Source organism: Suricata suricatta, chromosome 17 (assembly GCF_006229205.1).
Source record: "Suricata suricatta isolate VVHF042 chromosome 17, meerkat_22Aug2017_6uvM2_HiC, whole genome shotgun sequence".
Lineage (NCBI taxonomy): Eukaryota > Metazoa > Chordata > Mammalia > Carnivora > Herpestidae > Suricata > Suricata suricatta.
Genome location: NC_043716.1, coordinates 45,132,802 through 45,152,103, shown reverse-complemented (window position 1 = coordinate 45,152,103; position 19,302 = coordinate 45,132,802). Strand labels below are relative to the sequence as shown.

Here is a 19,302-nt window from a genome sequence, read left to right as displayed (position 1 = left end):
CCCCCTCACTCTTTCTCTCTCTCTCTCCCTCTCTCTCTCTCTCTCTCAAAAATAAATAAATAAACATCTGGGAGAAAAAAAGACCAGGACTTTCCCTTATGTAACCATAGTGCAATGATTAAATTCTGGAAATGTAATAGTGATGCAATGCAATTATCTGATAGACTCATATTTACATTTCGCCAATTGTCCCAATGAGAACTTTTATAGTGAACAAAAATAAGACCCTTCAGGTTCATGTTTCAACACAGGCACACACACTGCACTTAGTTGCCATTTTCTTTGGCCTCCTGTAGTCTGGAGGACGTCCCTCCACTTTCTCTGTCTTCTGTGACACTGACATTTTGAAAAGAAAGACAGGCCGTATTTTGTGAATGTTTCTCTTGGGTTTTCCTAATTGTGTTCTCATGATTAGATTCAGACTGTGTCTCTGGCAGAAATTCTTATTTTTTTTCTTTTCCTTATTTCTATATATTCTATATATATATATATATATACATATTTTTTTTTTTGAGAGAGAGAGAGAGAGGGAGAGGGAGAGAATCCACACGCAGGGCAGAGCCCAACTTGGGACTCAGTCCCACAATCCTAGAATCACAACCCAAGCTGAAATCAAGAGTCAGAGGCTCAACTGACTCGGCCGCCCAGGCGCCTCTTACAGGAATTCTAAAATGTTGGACTCTCAAAATGTCCTTGCCCCAACACATGTGGCTTCTTTGTGTTTTGTTTTTTGGCCTTTGAGAAGACTCTGGCCTCCTTCCATTTTCTAAGCCACGTTCATTGCAGAGCTGTTGTGGCCCCGGTGTGAAGGGTTGGTGTCAGCCAACTCAGGCTGACGTGTTCTCCCGGCGCTGGAGGAGGAGGGATGGCCCCTTGCTCAGTAAAGTCACCTGAGAGGCAGCAGGAGGAATCCCAAAGCAAGAGCAACACTGGACCCCTCGCCTGGCGTCTAACTCGTGCAGATTGCTGATGAATCCGTAACGGGATTGTTCAGAGGAGAAATCCGTCTGACAGGATTAGGGAAAAGAGACCAAATTCCCTCCCTCCATTTGTCTTATGTCTCCATGTTGCTGAGCTTGGGGATTCCCTTTGGATGGTTTTACCTCCTAACTGTTCCGGCCATCTTGTTTTTCTCCATTCCAACTACTGTCACTCTAGATGACGTCCTTCTCCCTTTTCTAGAACAATCTCACTAAACCCACCTCCCATAGTGTGTGTAGAAAATCTCCCAGCGGCTTCCATTGCCAGGATGGAATCCCATCTGACCCCTACTTTCCTCTGCAGTTTCTTTATTCCATCCCCCCTGCCTCAGCTTAAAGTCCCCCACCACCACCATGTATCAGATGCTCATAGAAACTTCAGGATCCGCATCATCTGGGAACTTATTAGACTCTCAGGTTCTACATCAGAGCCACTGAACCAGAGCCTGGCTTTTAGCAAGATTTCCCAGATTTGTGTCCACAAGAAAGAGCAGGAAGAGCTATTCAGAACATTCTGGAAGGGCCTGTTCTGGGCAAGATCTCAAGTTGCCCCTTAGGCTCTTACTGTCCTTGGTACTAAGGCATGATCCCAGGGATTCCGCCCCTAAATTTAAATATTGCAATTATTTCTCCTAATTTGGAGAAAGAAGGAAATTTCACCAGGTGGCCTTTTTCTCAGTTTTTCTTTGTTCTCTTGAAATTTTTTTTTCTCCTAAACTTCGATATCCGCCACTACTTGCTGGCTAACAAGATAGTCCTGTGCTGGCCGACAACAAAATGAATGAACGAACAGCTAACAAATGCTAGCGTTAAAACTCAAGAGTTGAGGGTTCATTCGTGTGACAGCAGCAAAACAGTAGGTGTGATTATGTAGGAGGCTTTGATGCCCGAGGGAGGCACAGGAGATTGACGTACTTCCTCTGTGTAGCATAGTCCCCACCACCCTGGGGCCACATGTACTCACAGTGCCGGGGCACCTTATGGGACCTCAGTAATGACCATCTTTCCACCGGAGCCATTGAGATGCTGCTAGTCCAGATTTGCAGAATTCAGTGAATTGAAAAACTTTTGCTGTCACCTGTCAAGTTGATTTCATCTTCCACAACCAGCTTGCTCTCTCCAAGCTGATACAACCAGGACATGTACTCTGCGTTCTCCAGTTGGATAGATAAGTCGTTTTTAAAATAAAATTCACAGTGAACCTGTTGCCACTTGTTAGATTTGACGTTAGTTGACCTCAAAGGCCTGGAGCTGAAAGATAATTGTTCCACCTTTTCCTTGAGGATTAATGATTTATGACCCTCTGATGTAACAAAAGCAGCAAGAGCTGAGGCAAACTACTTCTTTAGAGGTAGGGGTCCCTGGGAATTCCATCAGGGTGCTACCCACTGGGATCTGTGGGAGCCCAAGAATTGAACTAAATGTTACCCCCAAAATGAATTCATTGTTCACTCTACATACTGTTGCTTCAGTAAACGGGAGACTTGGCAGAGGCTGTGAACTTGAAAGATGAGTTGGTGTGAGTCCGGGAGGGAGGAGGAGGGAGACCCGGGGTGTGGAAGGTTGAAAACCTGAGTTAGAAAACCTGATGCGTTATCATGGAGAGCAGGGCATGCCTGGAGCTGTGAAGAGAGAAAGGACAGTCCAGGCAGTGTGAATTGATAGGTGCACACAGGTATACTAATGCCATCCATGTGTGTAGCATTTTGGAGCATGAGATGCACCTTCACATCCATTATCTCACCTGGTTCTGACGGCCCAGGGAGGGGGCAGGACGCATGGAGCATTGGCTTTCCGGTGATGAATGGGGGCCTGGAGGGGTTGTAGGAACACACAGTTGCTAAGCCATGGAGCCAGGAGTAGGACCAGATGTTTTGACCCCTGAACTGTGATGAAGAAACCATTCTAGCATATTGGGAAGAAAACTCACAGGGGAGCATGTGGATGGATGGATAGATGTGTAGGGATGTAAAATTTTCCCTTCCTCCCTTCTGAGTTCTTTGACATAATAATTGACAGAAGACTAATAGAAGAACAAATTTAATTTTGTATGTACAGGAACCCGATACAAATACGGGACTCAAAGAAATGACCAGTGCAGGAAACTTGTATACCTTTTAGACAAGGAAACAGTAAATTTATGAAAAAATTGACAAGATTAAGGGGTTTAGGTTTAAAACAGTAAGTGAATAAGTAACAGGGTATGTTTATACAGCCTCTTGGCTCTACCTTCCCTAAATGTTTATATTTGAGACAGGGAGAAACAGAGAGACAGAGAGCAAGCAGGGGAGGACCAGAGGGAGACGGAGACAGTCCAAAGCAGGCTCCAGGCTCTGAGCTGTCAGCACAGAGCCCAGACGCGGGGCTCAAACCCCTAAGCTATCAGATCGTGACCTGAACTGAAGTAAGATGCTTAACTGACTGGGCCGCCCAGGCGTCCCTCAAGTAACTTTAATTCAAAATAAAATGGCATGATTTGGGGTGGCATATGCTGTTCCCCTTCAGATAGATGGATGATAGAGGCCTGGATGGATAGATGGATGGATTAGATAGAGGGGACAGACAGACGGACAGATGGATGAATGGATTGTGGAAACCAGAGTCTCAAAAGATAGAAAGTTAGCAGTGCGTGGCTGGCTCAGTGGGTAGAGGATGGGACTCTTGATCTTGGGGTCATGAGTTTGAGCCCCATGTTGAACATAGAGCTTATTCAAGAAAAAAAAAGAAAGAAGGTAAGTTAGAGGTCCTGCATTCATCCAGATGAACAGAGAATAGAAGGAGATGGACTGGTGAAATATAGAAGCATGCAGTTAATAAAACAGCTCCTGAGCAGATGTGAGAACGAGAAAGAAATAGAAGGACACCCAAGTTTCTACTCTGGATGATTCAAGGACCATAGGAAGAGCAGACTCAAACCCTAGAACCAGGGTTAGGGATGGGGATGATGAATGTAGACTTTCACATTTAATTTTGAGTAAAACCAGAGACTGGTGTCCGATAGTCAGTTGGTATCAAAAGGTCCAGAATTCAGGAAAAGTGCCTGGGATATTGAGGAGATTTGTTAGGTTATTAGTAATCAAAGATTAACATTTTATCACAGGCATTTCCTGTAGCATTATAAGCAGTGTGGGAAAGGGGACCAAAAGTGGGGGAAAAGGATTGCTCTTGAATAGTCAGCAGTGGGAAGACAGGTTCATTTATGTTACAGTAATATAATGAAATGCGATTCAGACTTTCACAATGAGTGTCGGCCTTGTGGGTTTGTTTGTTTTCCTCCTTCAGTGATCTGGCATCTAGCACCAACAGGGCACTGAGCAAGGTCAGGTCCAAATGAAGTGGGCTTTGCCTGCTTTATATCATCGATCCCTCACTGCTACCCAAAGAGGAAGGAACTGGTGATGCTTTTACTTTATGGATGAGACCCATGAGGTCCGCCTGTCCTCAGTCTCCTGCTACAGGTCACCCAGCCAAGCAGCAGAGCCCGACCCCAAACCCGGGTCTGCTGCTGACACTACGGTCCCAGCTTGCCATTGTTGCGCTGTATCACCTCTCTCTGGACTTTTCTTTCTCTATTTCCCATAATAAAGAAGTACTATGATAAGGACAAAAAGAGAAAAGGTTGTTAATACAGGAATGACATCATGGACAGTCTGAAGTTGACCCCCAACGCTGGCCTGTCAGGGCAGGAAAGACCCAGCAGAGGGGAAAGGGCTCCCTGCCCAACGAGGAAAAACAGAAGCGACGGGCCGCTTGGTGGGCTCCCGGCCTAATCATGCACCACCTTGGGAAGAGCTTGGGAAGCTAACCTCTCCCACCTGCTGGCCCATGTCTGTCTTACCCAGTCCTGGCGCAATCCTTCTGGAGCCTTCCGGTCGGCTGCCTGGGGGCAGGTCTGTGGAGCTCGGCCAGGAGGCCTCGCACAGTTCCCCAACTTTGCCTCGAGAGGTATTTAGAACCCATCCCTCGGAAGGGAAAACCAAACAAAACACAGCCTACCAGGCGAATGTAACAATTTGTTCCTTTATTTTGTTTTTTCTGACAGTAGATGCAATCTATCATGATTCTGAAGCAAGTTTTGGGCTGGTGCCCATTACATTGTTTGGCCCCGAGAGGCACGCCAGGAATGAGCTGGAAGGAGGCACAGGCCCTGAAGTACCTTAGGACGCTTGTTTGCGGAATAAGAGGCAGAAACCTCATTCTGACCTCTAGGATAAAGCTGCTGGCAGCCTTGTCTAGCTCTCCCCATTGTCTCTTGACTTCCGGGTGTGGCCGTCCCACCACACAGGCCTCAGCAGGCCATCTGTCTCCGCTGTTTATTTCCTTCCCTCAAGGCCGAGCCGGTAGCTTCTAAGGGCAAAAGCAGGTACTAGTAATTCTTCTCTGTCAGGAACTCCGCCGCTCTGTGCAAAGGATTCGTTGTTGAGGCCCAAAAAAAAGATTTAGGGAAGGACGGGGGTTCAGAGTCACCTTGATGTGGCAAACCCCAAACGGGGGCTCCTGAGTGAAGCCTGGCCCAAAGCGAGCCGGTGACGGCTTCCAGGAGAAATATCAATTTGTCAACTTCAGAGAAACCCGTCAGCTCTAGTTCCCAGAGACCACTCTGTGAATTGAAACAAGAAAGAACTGGGAGAAATTGAAACTATTTTAAGCTCAGCCTCTGAGACTTATTTTAGGAAGCATTATTATTGATCATGCTGCGGGGAAAACATCCAGCGACCCAGGCGCCCGTGTGCGGTGTTGGCCCGATGTGTGTGTCCAAAGGGGACCGTGGCCCAGAGGAAGAATTCGGACCGAGGCCGCTCTGAGCTGAAATTAGCCCAAGTTTATGAAAAGAGCCTTGTTCCAGCTGCCCTGGGAACCGTAGCTTAGAAGCGTTTTTGTGCTACCGAAGCCTTTTTAGTAAAGGAGTTGTGTCTGAGCGTTTGTGAGCGTCCTTCGGCATTGCTTGAATGTCTTTTTCTGTCCTTTTCTTAATTAGTTGCTATGCCCCGGAGCGCCTTATTAGAACGTTGTTTTTCCAATCAGAATCTTTTTCTCCTTGGTCACTGTGTCACTTTGATTACTGTCTTTGAACCTTCTTTCCTTACCTTTTCTTTTCACCCAAGTGAGCCGGGGGGTCACCATTGCTCCTTGCGTTGGACTTCAGGTCACGGCACGAAGTGGTTCTCAGCCCTTGATCGGTTTGCCAGAGCTCTTTCTAGACACATCCTGGAATAGAACGAAGTGTCCTTTGCCTCAGAGGGATCACACTGTGAATTCATTTCCACTTTGTTAGGCTCTTATACCCTTAGGTGTCCACCCCGCCACGTTCCCAGGCCTCCTTCCCTCTTTCGTCGCTCTGATACCCTCATTCCCCAAGTGCATTTACCGACAGCTTTTTATTTTGAACTTCACCGATGAGCAATGCCCTTGTCTCTTGTGTACTCCTGTCGTCAGGTTTCTGTCCCTGTGGAATTTCCCGCAACCTTCAAAGTGGGTAGAGAAAAGAAAAGGAAAATCTCCTTCGTCGGCCAGTGTTGAAGGAAAAATTACGTATGACACTTGTTAAAGATGGTAAGGCAGACTTATTCAGGGGGACCTCTACAACGGACGTTTGTTGTAGGGGAGAGAGATCGACTCCACCGTGAGCTCGAGAAAGACTAGCAGAGATCGACAGCCAAGATGCAGGATGGGGGTCAGTGAATGGAAAGCAGATTCTCGCTGAAGGCAAACCAGGGTGATAGCAAGAGTGGAATATTTCTCTCTAAACATACCCAACAGGCTTCTTGCTTAAAAAAAAAAAAAAAAGAGCCTGAGGTGAAGCCTAGTCAAAAAGAGGACCCTAGAGTGAAAGCAGGTGCATCTCTGTCGCCAGTCTGAAGTCCACACGTCTTGTGCTCAGGTTTGCTTTTCATTTTCTAACCTTTTTCTTCTGACTGCACACGTTTAAAAGCAGAACAAAGAAGGCCTGGTCGCCTTCGGTCTGGAAGTTCAGAACAGTGAGGCCTCTTAGAAAGCCAGCTTTTTCAACTCCAGGGAGTTTCATCTTGAACTTGAGAAAGGAAAGGGATTTATGTCTTTCCCCCATCTCCCCGCAAGAAGTGGACAGTTACATTAGTGTCCTAGGGCAGCCATAACCAATGACCACAGACTGGGTGGCTTAAAATGACAGCAGACATGCATTCCTTCGCAGTTATGGAGGCCAGAAGTCTGAGATCAAGGTGTGGGTCAAGGCCATGCTCCTTACAGAGGTTCTGGGGAAGAATCTTTCCTTGCTTCCCCCCCCCCCACTTTTATTGCATTTATATTATGCAGAGTGTACTCTGGGGTCGTAAGTTTTTGTTTCTTCAGTTTCTTCTGGGATCTCTGTCTTCTGTGCAGCGTCCTCTCCTGGTTTAGGAGCAATCGCCCTTTTTCAGTGAGGATCACCTCAGTGGGTCAGGACGAGCTCGTGCATGGATTAATCCGACCGTGAGCCCTGTTAAATTCTAAGCCGCATCTTGGGGACTTTGTCCACTGGGACGTGCCCAAGGACCAGAGACTTGACTCTAAACCCTGAAGTTCACCATTACTCTCTGCATTTTTAAGCAGATGCAGTAAAAATTCAGCACTCTATTCAGGCCATTGACCCTGTGACCCAAGCTCCACTGTTTGGTCTGGGCGCATCTACTGGCTCCACCAATTATAGCGACAGAATTGCCCACACTGCTTCTGCGAAGTGACATCTTTCAGATATTGGTGGCTTTTCGAAGATGCCCTTGATGGCCTAGCAGTTTCACGTGTGTTCTTAAAGTGGACTCGAAGGTTTGAACCTCTTGATTTGCATGATTTTGTCCAGTTTTCTCGGTCAACTGAATAGCGAACCATTTTCAGAGATCACCTCAGGCCACTTTTTCCTGGCTTCTTCCGGCTTCTGGTGGCTCTGGGCCTACCCCGGTTTGCAACAGCATCACTTCCATCTCTGCCTGGCTTTATTTATACCATCTTCTCATGTGTCTCTCTGCGTCACCAGTCACGGGATTTAGGGGCCCTCCTCAATCCAGAATCATTTGCATTCTACAGACTAAGAGCTCTATAAACAACAGAAATTTGTTTCACAGTCTGGAGGCAGGAGATCTTGGATAGGAGTGGGTTCTGAGTTGCAGACTGCCAACTTCTTCCTGTGTCCTCATGTGGTAGGAGCGTCATGGGGTCTTTTTTGCAGAACACTAATCCCGTTCATGAGGGCTCTGCTCTCATGACTAAATTACCTCCCCGAAGCCCACCTCCTAACACCATACCATTGGGTATTAGGTTTCAACATAGGAATTTGGGGCTGGGGACGGAGGAATCACAAATATCAGTCCATAGCAATCCTTAACTAATTATATTTGCATAGACTCCATTTCCAAATAAGGTCACATTCCAAGGTTTCTGCACATGGGTGAATTTGAATCCACTAGAAGGGTGTTTAATCTGCTTCTACAGAAGACGGTGGATACACCTTACCACCCTACCATCCGGCTTCTGGGCACGTGCCCTAGAGAAATGAACATGCACTCACACAAAAGCCCGACCCCAGATGCTTTTCACAGTTCATGATTGCCCCAGGCTAGAAGCAGGGGAATGGATCACAAAATTGTTGTGTGTCCACACTGTGGAATACCAGTTAGCAATAAAAAGGAATAGACTTTGATTTGTGCCACAGTGGGATGAATCTCAAAGGCATTATACTGAGTGAAAGGAGCCTGTTTCAGAGGGTTAAAGTCTATAGGATTCCGTTTGTATGACAATCTTTAAAAAAACAAAACAAAACTGGAGGGATGGAGAACACATCAGTGGTTGCCACGCCTTGGGGCCCAGGGAGGGTATGACTATAAACTAGTTTTGGGGGCTGATCAAACTGTTCTGTATCTTGTAGTGTTTGTTCCAGAAACACATCCGTGTGTTAAAATTTATAGAATTGTACGGCCCCCAAAAAACATTTTTAAAAGGTTGTTTCTGGGGCAGGGAGTGTAAAATCAAAAACGAGGATCTACATATCTTACTAAGGTGTTGAGTTCTCATTTATTTTTTGTCAATGATGAAACGGCACTAGATTTTGGTTAAAATTCGTTTTTCAAAATTGTGTCTGTCCCGTGCTAGGAGAGCTAGAGGATTAAGATAATGCGTAACATCTTATGGCTGGTTGCTGATTTCTTTGTACTTGATTCTTCTTCTTATTAAAAACATCTACTTCCTGAGATACTTTTTTTTTTCTTAAAGAAAAAAAGAACAACTCTGGAGGGGTGTGGTGCGCCTTCTGCGCTAGTTCAGCCATGAAAAGGCCAGATTGAACGATCTGGGAGTCCCACTGTCACTTCTGTGTGCTCAGACTGGGAAGGACCATTGCACTGGACTTTCCCCAAGCACCTATCTTACAAGCCTGTTTGGCAGAGAGTTCTGCTTAGGAGTTTAATTAATTTGAACTAATATAAAGAGACATATTCAGTAACTCGTGTAAGAAAACAGGCAAGCCCCTGTTGCTGACACCATGAGTGCCCCACTTTTTTGAATCAGCTCCCTCAAGATGTCTCACCAAGTGGTGTTCTTTTCTACTCATGCTTCCTGGCCTTCCCAGGGACCCCCACGGGCATCCTTATTCCCCCACAAGGTGGAAATGGTTCTCCCTCCGTTAGAAACTCTTCAGCCCTCCTGGGAGCCCTAGTCTTTCCCAAGTGCTTGCCAGCTTCCCTTGGTTACTGTCCAGGGGGACCTGTGGATAACATGCAGAACACCCACAGATGATGCCAATGGAAGCCACTTGTCCACCATCCAGCTTCATCTCTGATCTCTGCTGTCTCCCACCACCCAGAGCTTTACTTGTCCCCGCCCCATCCTCCCTTAACTCAGGGGCCCTTCCCCAGTGCCGTCTAAGACACTATAGACTTGCTGGGTCATGACAATATTTTCCCCAATTTACCAGCAAAGACAAGACTTCCTCTAAGAGATTCTTGGTCCCATTGTCTATCCAGAACCCTTTAATCCTCAAACCCAATACACTGTGAAGATAAGTGAGCTGGCAATCAAAGGAGAGAGGGCGGTGTGAAGAAAACAAAATGGCGCAACTAGAACGTTCTACTAAGATTCACAGAGACCTTCTTTGGAGCTCCCCTGAGCCATCCCTCACCTCTCTCCACCCCTCCTGCAGCTCTGCACAAATCATTACCACCCCACGGAGGACAGAATTTTCTCAGACACTCGTGGGTGGAAACCTTTGCCTTCAGTTTGCTTTGCTACTCCCGCTGGCTTTGGGAAAGCAGTTTTCCATTCTGTGCTGAAAGTCTAATGATATTGTCCACCAGGGAACATTCTCTGGAGAAGCACTGAAGTTTACCCAGTAGCTAAGACAAACTGGCCTAACCCTGATAGATGTGTTTCCTTTACTCAGTTTTAATACCCCCTAAATTCAATGGCCACTGGAGCATTTGATGAGAATTAAGTCAAAGCAGTTCACTTCCCATGATATCACCAGATGGGGCTCCAGTTGGGCTCCAAAACCAGGGTTGGTTCAGAAGTGAGTCGAGGGTGATCACTTACCCCAGCACCCCCCAGCACTGACCCACAGTTCTCTGAGGCTCCCTAGACAGAACCCCCAGCAACTATAAGTTATATCCCAGACTCGGGTGTCTCTGGACCACACTGTACAGGCACAAGGGGCTCCGTTCCATACCACACCAAATGGCCAGTCTTTTGAATCATCCCTGCTGGCTAAATAATGATCCTGGGCTCCGACTTCTATGGGCCATTGCTGAGTTTCCTCCTTGCTGAACTTGGACTGTAATACTCTTGTCTGAAGTATACCTTTTAGTACTCAGTACTTTAGTAATATATAGATTATATTTTATATGGTGGTGTTGGTTCTGTCGTGCATTCAGTCTAGCCTTCTCTCCAAAATCACAAGTTCCCTCGAGAGGGAACACGTTCTAAGTCATAGTGTTGAACATGTAGTAGGTGCTTCATAAATATTTGCTGATCAGGGCGCCTGGGTGGCTCAGTTAGTTGAGTGTCCAACTCTTAATTTTGGCTCAGGTCATGAACTCACAGTTCATGAGATTGAGCTCCACATCAGGCTCTGTTCTGACAGTGTGGAGCCTGCTTGGGATTCTCTCTCTCCCTCTCTCTCCACCCCTGCCTGATTGTGGTCTCTCTCTCACTCTCTTTCAAAAATAAATAAATATAAACATTAAAGTAAAATAAAATACTGATTTTTTAATTCCTCTGCATCTAGTTTCTTCTTTTCAGAGCACCATTTTTAAGTAATTGCATCTTCAGAACAAATAACAGTTACCCAATCTGTATTCTAGGTGGGGGGGTGGAAGGGAAAGCAATGTTTTTAAAAGCCCAAAGAAGACAAAGTTTTTCTATCTCTATCTGAATGGCAGTTGGAAAACAAGTTGGGTTGGACCACAAAGCATACATACTAATGAAACAGTCACCATTGAATTGTGTAGGCATGAAAATGTTCTTGGTGAGAATACCAGTAAAGATGCGGTAACGAAATGATGATTTGCCTTGTCGATAACCTGGACTGCGTTTCATTCCAGCCGTCACTGCATTTCTCTGTCCACTGGGTGTACTGATGCTAGATCATAATCAATAAGCCATGGACCAGACTCTGGCCCCGTATGCCTCATGTGTTAACCCAGGGACCATCATTGCCTGCTCTCCACCAAAACAATGGCCGGCCATCTTGCAAATAAATCTAGAGCATTAAAATGAAAAGATTATTAAAACAGTAATTCTGCCTCCAAGGTTCCTTCTTGTTGAACCTGTTCTTTGTTGGTATGCCTTTGTCAGTTGCTTCCCCGAGAGCTCCCAAGTGCAGCAAAATGACGTTAGAGAACAGCGGCTTAGCTGGGATTCTTTTCCTTTTAATCAAGAGTGAAGCATAAAGCAGGATGACTAGTGAATTTTTCTCAAAATCCCTAGTAATCACCCACCCCTACCTTGGACTGGTAGCTTGGGCTGACGGTGGGAAGATAAAATACACACAGCTAACCTTGGATCTTTTTTTTCCTCTTCAGTTAAAAAAAAGTCATAGACTTATTTTTTAGATCAGTTTTAGGTTTACAGAAAAATTGGCAGAAAATACAGCTAGTTCCAGTCTAAACTTGGGTCTTAGGGGCTCCTGGCTGTCTCAGTCCACAGAGCATGCAGCTCTTGATTTCATGATCGTGAGTTTAAGCCCCAAGTTGGGCATAGAGCCTACTTTAAAAACTAATTAATTAATTAATTAATTAATTAATTAACTTGGATCTCAAACCACAAAAGTTACCATTATAAAGAAAAGGGATGTAGAATCTGTGACTCCTAGGATTGTGGATTGCTGAAAAGCCACTGCACCCAGTGCTGTCCCTCCCTGGAATGTAACAAGAGAGATTCCAAATCTAGAAAGACATTCCTGTTCAGTGGAAGAAATCTAGTGCATTGTTAAAACACATTTCATATTTGTCATTGTGCCTTTCCCTTCTGAGTTAGGACCACATGACTCCTGTTAAATAGGGGGTACCTCAGGGCACCGGGCTGGCTCAGTCAGAGCGTGCAACTCTTGATCTCAGGGTTGTAGGTTCGAGCCCTATGTTAAGAGTACAGATTACTTAAAAATAAAATCTTGTAAAAAAAAAATGAAGTATCTCCCCTTCTCCATCCCACCCACCTCCATGTATATATACACTCCTGGGGAAATGATTTTTAAGAATGGAGTTATTTGGGGCACCTGGGTGGCTCAGTCGGTTAAGTGTCTGACTTCGGCTCAGGTCATGATCTCAGGCTCATAAGTTCGAGCCCAACATCAGGCTCTGTGCTGATGGCTCAGAGCCTGGAGCTTGCTTCAAATTCTGTGTCTCCCTCTCTCTCTGCTCCTCTCCTGCTCGAATTCTGTCTCTCTCTCTCTCTCAAAAACAAACAAACATTTAAAAAAAATTTTTTTTAAAGAACGGAGTTATTCATGGCTAATCTCCCATACTGGGATATTTAAGCTGTTTGCTTCCTTTCTCTCTGTGTTTTTTCTTGCCGTTACAATAATGTCAGGATGAAAATCTTTGTGCATAAATCTGTTCCTTTATTTAAGATTCTTAAGATAAATTCTCAAAGCTTAAGCTTACTAGGTGAAAGTATATTAAGATTTTAAAGATGCTTCATACTTAATGTTCATAATACTTTACAACAAAGGGAAAATCACTCTCTTTTTATTTGGAATCTATAAGATAATATTTACTCAGGAGATCTGCCTTCTCATTGTCGTACTGCTCAGTTCAAATCCAAAGGAGTCTGTTTATTGAGTGCTTATTGCCTAGTGGGCGGGTGGGGAAGGTCAGGAGAGTCAACCAGATTGGCACAGGTGCCCACTGCAGATGATCTGTGGGCGGGCATGTCTCTGGCAATTAACCAAAGATGGGAACATTATTACAAGGGATATAGAGAAAGTACCACAATTAACTCCCTAACCCAACTCCTATCTTAGAAGGGAACAGCCTTTCCCCCAAGAAGTTCCCAAGACCGTCAAGGTGCACAGCACCTGTGTCCGGTGCGGGCCTGGTGGAGTTGTGGCTTGATGTATCAACACGATGCATCAGATCATAAAGCGATCTCAGCAGATATCTGGTTCCAACTCAAAGAGCCAATGATTTGACCAGGATTTTGGCAGCTACTTCTGCTGCTGGGGAAGCCCAGATGAAGAGTAGTTACTCATGCTGTTTTCCTCTGGGGCCTGACTAAGCCTCTGTAACAGTGGTGGCTTAATTCTGGACCGTGCCCTTAAACTGAGCATGAAGATCCGACTGTTTCATCCCCGCCCGCCGATATGGCCTCTGATTACACTACATTGTGATCGTGCCTCTGCTCCATTTCTCGGCCACAGCGCCTCTGTGGATGACCCAAGTCACCTGGCTTTACAGTGGAGGGCAGAGAAGGAATGGGCCGAAGAGCAAGATGCAGCAACATGACCCAGAGGTCGCTCAACATCACAGACGTTTTAACTGGAAAGAATTTTAGTGGCCATCTGGGTCTCCAACCTCATTGGGGCCACAGATCTCCTTTCTAATCAGATGAAAGTGTTTGAACCCTTGCTCCAGAAAAAGGCACCTCACCCAATTTGGGGTATAATTCCAGGATGTTGCACAACTTTCTGGTACCCATCCTTTTTATGAAGCCTTTTATTTTCAGGTGAGGAGATGGAGACCCCAAGGAGGTACAGGGTCTAGCCCAAGGTTACACAGAGGAGATCACTGAATTCACACTCAGCTCACCTGATTTCTAATATAGAACCTGTCGGTGAATACTATGAGGTTTCCATTGTACATTGGGCCCTCTGTTGAGAATTACGGAAAGTCAGAGTGCTTATAAACCAAGGAAATAGAGCTCTTGCTTATGAAAGAAAACTAAAATCAATCAGTAAGTGATATTCCTGCCATAGATTCCTCTTCGGGAAGTAAAAGCTAATGCCGTCCATTAAGTCAGCAAGCACTGATTGAGCACCTAAGAGCATCTCCCAAAATCTCTAATCACCGGGAGATTAATTATTTATTGAAAATTAGAACGCTTTGTAATCTCAGGCCTGAAGAGATTTTTCCATCTCAAGCCTCAAGTGATTTTCTGTGGCTTTGTTCAAACAGTGGGAACCCCACCCTGAAACAGTAACTGTAGAGGTGCTTGGTATTTCCTCCCCAATGGGAATTAAGTGTCATGGTAGCCAAGGAGACCGGAGTGTGAACTAAGCGTCCCTAAGTAGATTCTGCGACTCTTTCTGCTATTCGCCAAAGCAGAAAAGTTCCTAGTCTTAGGGGAGTTCCCAAACTGAGTTATTCATAACATACATTTTATAAGCGAGAGGAGAACCAAATTCCAGTTTCATCTTTCTGGAAAGAAGCAGGAAGGACTTTTGACTGATACTTATCTTCCCAGTTGGGTGCTGAAAGGCAGCTTTTTATCGCTGGAGGAGCGGAATGTGGAGCCTGGAGATGTGCCCTGAGTCCGGGGTTCTCCACCAGCTCTTGTGTGACCCCTCAGGCAAAGCTCTTTACTTCCTGGAGCCTTGTTTTTCTCACCTGAAAAAGGAGAATTTTCTCATCTCGGTTTTCTCTCTCAGTGTCCTGATAATGTAGTTTTTTGTTGTTGTTTGTGGTTTTTTTTAATGTTTATTTATTTTTGAGAGAGAGACAGGACACAGAATCCGAAGCAGGTACCAGGCTCCAAGGGGTCAGCGCAGAGCCCTACGCCAGATCGAACTCACAAGCCGTGAGCCAAAGTCAAACATTTAGCCAACTGAGCCTGCCAGGCACCCCTGATAATAGAATTGTTGCCAGAAATGGCTTCTCTCCCTGGCTTTATAGTCTATTCTTTCATTGTAGCAAGTTCGTTATTCTGTCTTGCATTTTAGGAAATAGCTTCTTAATCTCTCTCTTTTGGAGTAAGTGGTAACTCCAGAAGGGCAGGAACTCAGCCCTCATTATCTTTGTAGCCCCCAGAGTGAGGCAGTGATTTATATACAGTGAGTATGTTAGTCAGGGCCCGATCAGGAGGCATATGGTAATTTGAATAGAGGGAGTGTAATACCAGGAATTGTTAAACTCTGATAGGTGTAGCTATAAGGACGTAAAGAGAACACCAAAGGGTATCTAACGCGGAGGGAGAATATAGAAGGAAGAACAGCCTTGGCAGAGGTCCCTCTCCATGGCTGGGGCTCCGACTTTACCAGAGAGGCTGTGGTCATAGCCCACTGAATGGTGGAGAAGTTTGCTGGATTTCCTGGACCAGAGCTGGTCCACAGTTGCTAGGCGTTGGAAAACAGCCCACTGGGCGCTGGTGAGATGAGACTATTGGGCAGGTGTGTAGAGGCAGAATGCCACAGCCAATGCAAACCCTGGAACGCATGGTCCTCCAAGCAGAGGGCCAAGGTGAAGGCCAGGCTGCAAGGTCACCAGGCATCTATGTGCTCTCAATGTGCACTGAGACAGAACGCCACTGAATGTCCCACTGATGGAGTGTGCGGCAGGAGAAGATCCAAAACCAGGAAGAGAAGCCCCTTCCTCCTGCTGGGTTCCTCCGATCAATGACTTAAGGTCATTATTGCTATAAAGATGACGTGCTTCTGGGGCCCAGTGCGTATCTCAGAGCAGAAACCAATGGGTTAATTCACAGCTGAAAGGCAATAATGTGATAACTTGTATAATAGGTGATCCAAAAGTGTTTGGATTAAATTAAGAAAAGCCACACAATCTGTCAGCAACTCCCTTAACCCTTGTTTATTTCCCCTTCCTTCAGTCCTATAAATTTTATCACCAATAAATGTCAAATCCCTCTAACTTCTTTTGTAATTTACTCTCTAGAAGCTCATTTCCCTTTGGGGTATTCCATTTTGTTTTCTTTTCCTCATGAGGCACATGTTTTTCTTCTCTTGGCACACACCTAAAAGAGAGTCAGGTGGAGGGGATGAGGAGGAGAGAGAGGAAGAGAGGGGGAGGGAAAGAGACTCATGAGAGCAACCTGAGACCCAGTATTTTATTTCACAATTTATTTCTCCACTCAAACTTGAACTTGTTTCCCTAAAATCTCTATTTCATTTCAAAGCCATCCACCTGTCCTTCCTGAACACTCTAGGAGTGACTTCAAGTGGCAGTGGAAGGAGCCAGAGCTGATCCGAGACCCAGTCCTTCTCTCCCTTTAAGGAAAAGGCAGTGGTCACCTCAGGCCAGACAGGGCGGTCCTTCCCCTTGGACAGATCTGAACAGTCTAGTCCCCGACCATTTTAGAAGAAATAGATGATAGAGCAAACGTCAGACTTGGCGGATAAATACCAGCATAGATATTATCCAGAAAGCATTTGGAAAAGACTAATATCAAGTAGAGAATAGAACCAAGGAGAGTGCAGCACCGAGAGGGTCCTGCAGAGGCTGTCCGGTGGGAGATGATGTTATGAACAGGCACCAAATTTGTGTCAAGACAGGGTTCTTCGGCATCAACCATGCTGTTCCTCCAAAATATTTCATCGTCTTCTGAGAAATCAGATTTAATCGGCATGCACGGTTGACTGCCCTGGCAGGAATTAGCCAAACAGTGAGGTGGGGATATGGCTGAGATCTTCCAAAGATAAAGTGGTTTTGCAAACAGTCTGTCTACCAGCCTTCAGTAGGGCTGGAAAGAGCATCCTTTTAGACTAGAAAAAATGGCAGCGGAGAAAAGTAGATTTTGTATCTATATATGTAGCTGTCTGATATCTTTCATCACAAGTGATGGACATTCTGGGCCATTGTAACCTCAAGTAGACGATCAGGGAACCCTTTCCATTTCTCCCCAAGGTCTCCCTTCCCACTCCTACATGTCCCAAAGAAATCGTGCTCTTAAATGATCAAGAGTAATATATGTGGTTATACCTGGGTGAAGAGATTGTAGACAATCTATATTGTCTTCTTTTGGTTCATCTGGTTTTTTTTCTGCCACGGGCATCTATTGCTTGTGAATAAAATTTTTCATGGAAAAAAGAACCCACATTTTTCTTCCCCAAACCTTGGCTTTATTACTGCTTGTGGTCTCCTATCTAGCCAGACCTTTTGTAGCCTCTTCACGCCCCCTGTTCAGAATCCCTGCCAAAAAAAAAACCTCAGCAGTCTTCATTTTTGGAAGAGATTTATTTCTTCACTCTTGGACTTCTAAAAACAGACCACTTTTTCTTCTACCCCTCGCCAGGCGGTGATTGATGCTACACCTGCCTCTGATGTGACAAAATGTAAGCGATGAATAAAAAGCCTTTCATGATTCTTGCACATGCCGAAGTAGGCAGCAAGCCCCAGCCAGGAGCACTGAGCCGTGTGAAGATGCTCTGTGGGTGCTATTCTGCCTCAGGCACAGTCACGCCAACTGGCACCTTGAGGCTGCCCCTTGCCCTAACTTCTGATATGTTGCTCTGCCCTTTCAGATTTTCGACAATGAAGCCAAAGACCTAGAGAGAGAAGTTTGCTTTATTGATATTGCCTGCGATGAAATTCCAGAACGTTACTACAAAGAATCTGAGGTAAGCAATAAATGTGGGGTGACCTATGGAAGAGAGTCGTTCATTCACTCATTCATTCAACAGATATTTACTAAGTTAAGTCCTAACCCGGGAGATTTTCATCCATCTCTGTGTTGATTCAGTTTGGTCTCAGATCTTGCTGGATTATCTAATGCGAGTCTCAAGATTAAGTTCCTACTCCTCAGGGCCCTGGCTGCCACTCCATTTCCATTTAGTTTTTCTGTCTCCCCAGCTCTGCCAACATTCCAGTTAGCAAAATATTCATAAGGCCGAACCATCCAGTATCCTGTCACCTAAAAAACAACAGGCACTTCTGACTTCCTGTTTGCCAGGCCCTTCACAACCCATCTCCCCGTCTGCTCCGCAAGGGGTTTTATTTGTATCTTTGGGGCGTAACACAAAGAAAATGCTCTCTCCATCCTCTGAGTGAGTATTGAAACTGGAAACAGCTCATCTTGACACAGAACTTTTCTCTCAAAACAGGAAGTGCCTTCATGAGGGCTTCTCTTTTTTTCCATTCTTGATTGAGGGTAAATTTAAGAGCCTGTCTTTTTCTACAGCGCCCACCCTACCAGAATCCATTGCGCGCCTCAGTCCAACCTCATGATTTTACTGTTGGTGCAAGTCACCATTTATTTCCCGTTTGTATTTTATTAATGGCTGCTGGCGGAACTTGGGTGACCCCCTTGTAAATAACATCCCAGCTCTGCGCTGACAGCAGATGCAGGGCTATTTCTGTTATTTAGCAACAGGCAGCCAATCACAATATATTTGGACTCAGGGCCCCAGGCTCGTCCTTGAGCCGTAACACATGGACCTTGAGACTCTTCTCTCAGATTCATCAAAGCTGACTTAAGACATAATAAGTAAACCTGTTAAAAATGAATTCCACTGTTCTACCAACTGGGCTCCCGATATGGTTCAGATTTTTTTTTTTTTTTTTTTTTTTTTGGCCTCCACATTTTGGGATCTTAACCTGGTCTTAGCAAATGCTTAGCTGTTTGATTGTGGGCATGAGCCCTACAGCCACTGTCCTGTCTTCAAAAAATGGGGAGAGGGGTGCCTGGGTGGCTCAGTCGGTTAAACCTCCGACTTTGGCTCAGGTCAGATCTCACGGTTGTGGGTTCAAGCCCCGCATCAGGCTCTGTGCTGACCGCTAGCTCAGAGCCTGGAGCCTGCTTCCTGTTCTGTGTCTCCTTCTCTCTCTTTGCTCCTCCCCCTCTCATGCTCTGTCTCTGTATCAAAAATAAATAAAACATTAAAAAAAATATTTAAAAAAAAAAAAAGATGGGGAGAGGTCCGTGTGAATTACTC

General features: G+C 45.4%; 1 protein-coding gene across 5 annotated transcripts in view; it reads left to right on the top strand.

The window, feature by feature from the left end:
* PITPNC1 (phosphatidylinositol transfer protein cytoplasmic 1) overlaps window positions 1-19,302 on the top strand; it is a 229,136-nt gene that overhangs the window by 159,227 nt on the left and 50,607 nt on the right. For all 5 annotated transcript variants that reach the window (XM_029928135.1, XM_029928136.1, XM_029928134.1 and 2 more), the window contains exon 6: window positions 17,893-17,988. In XM_029928135.1, coding sequence (XP_029783995.1) covers window positions 17,893-17,988 — 96 coding nt within the window. The remainder of the gene's footprint in view (window positions 1-17,892; window positions 17,989-19,302) is intronic.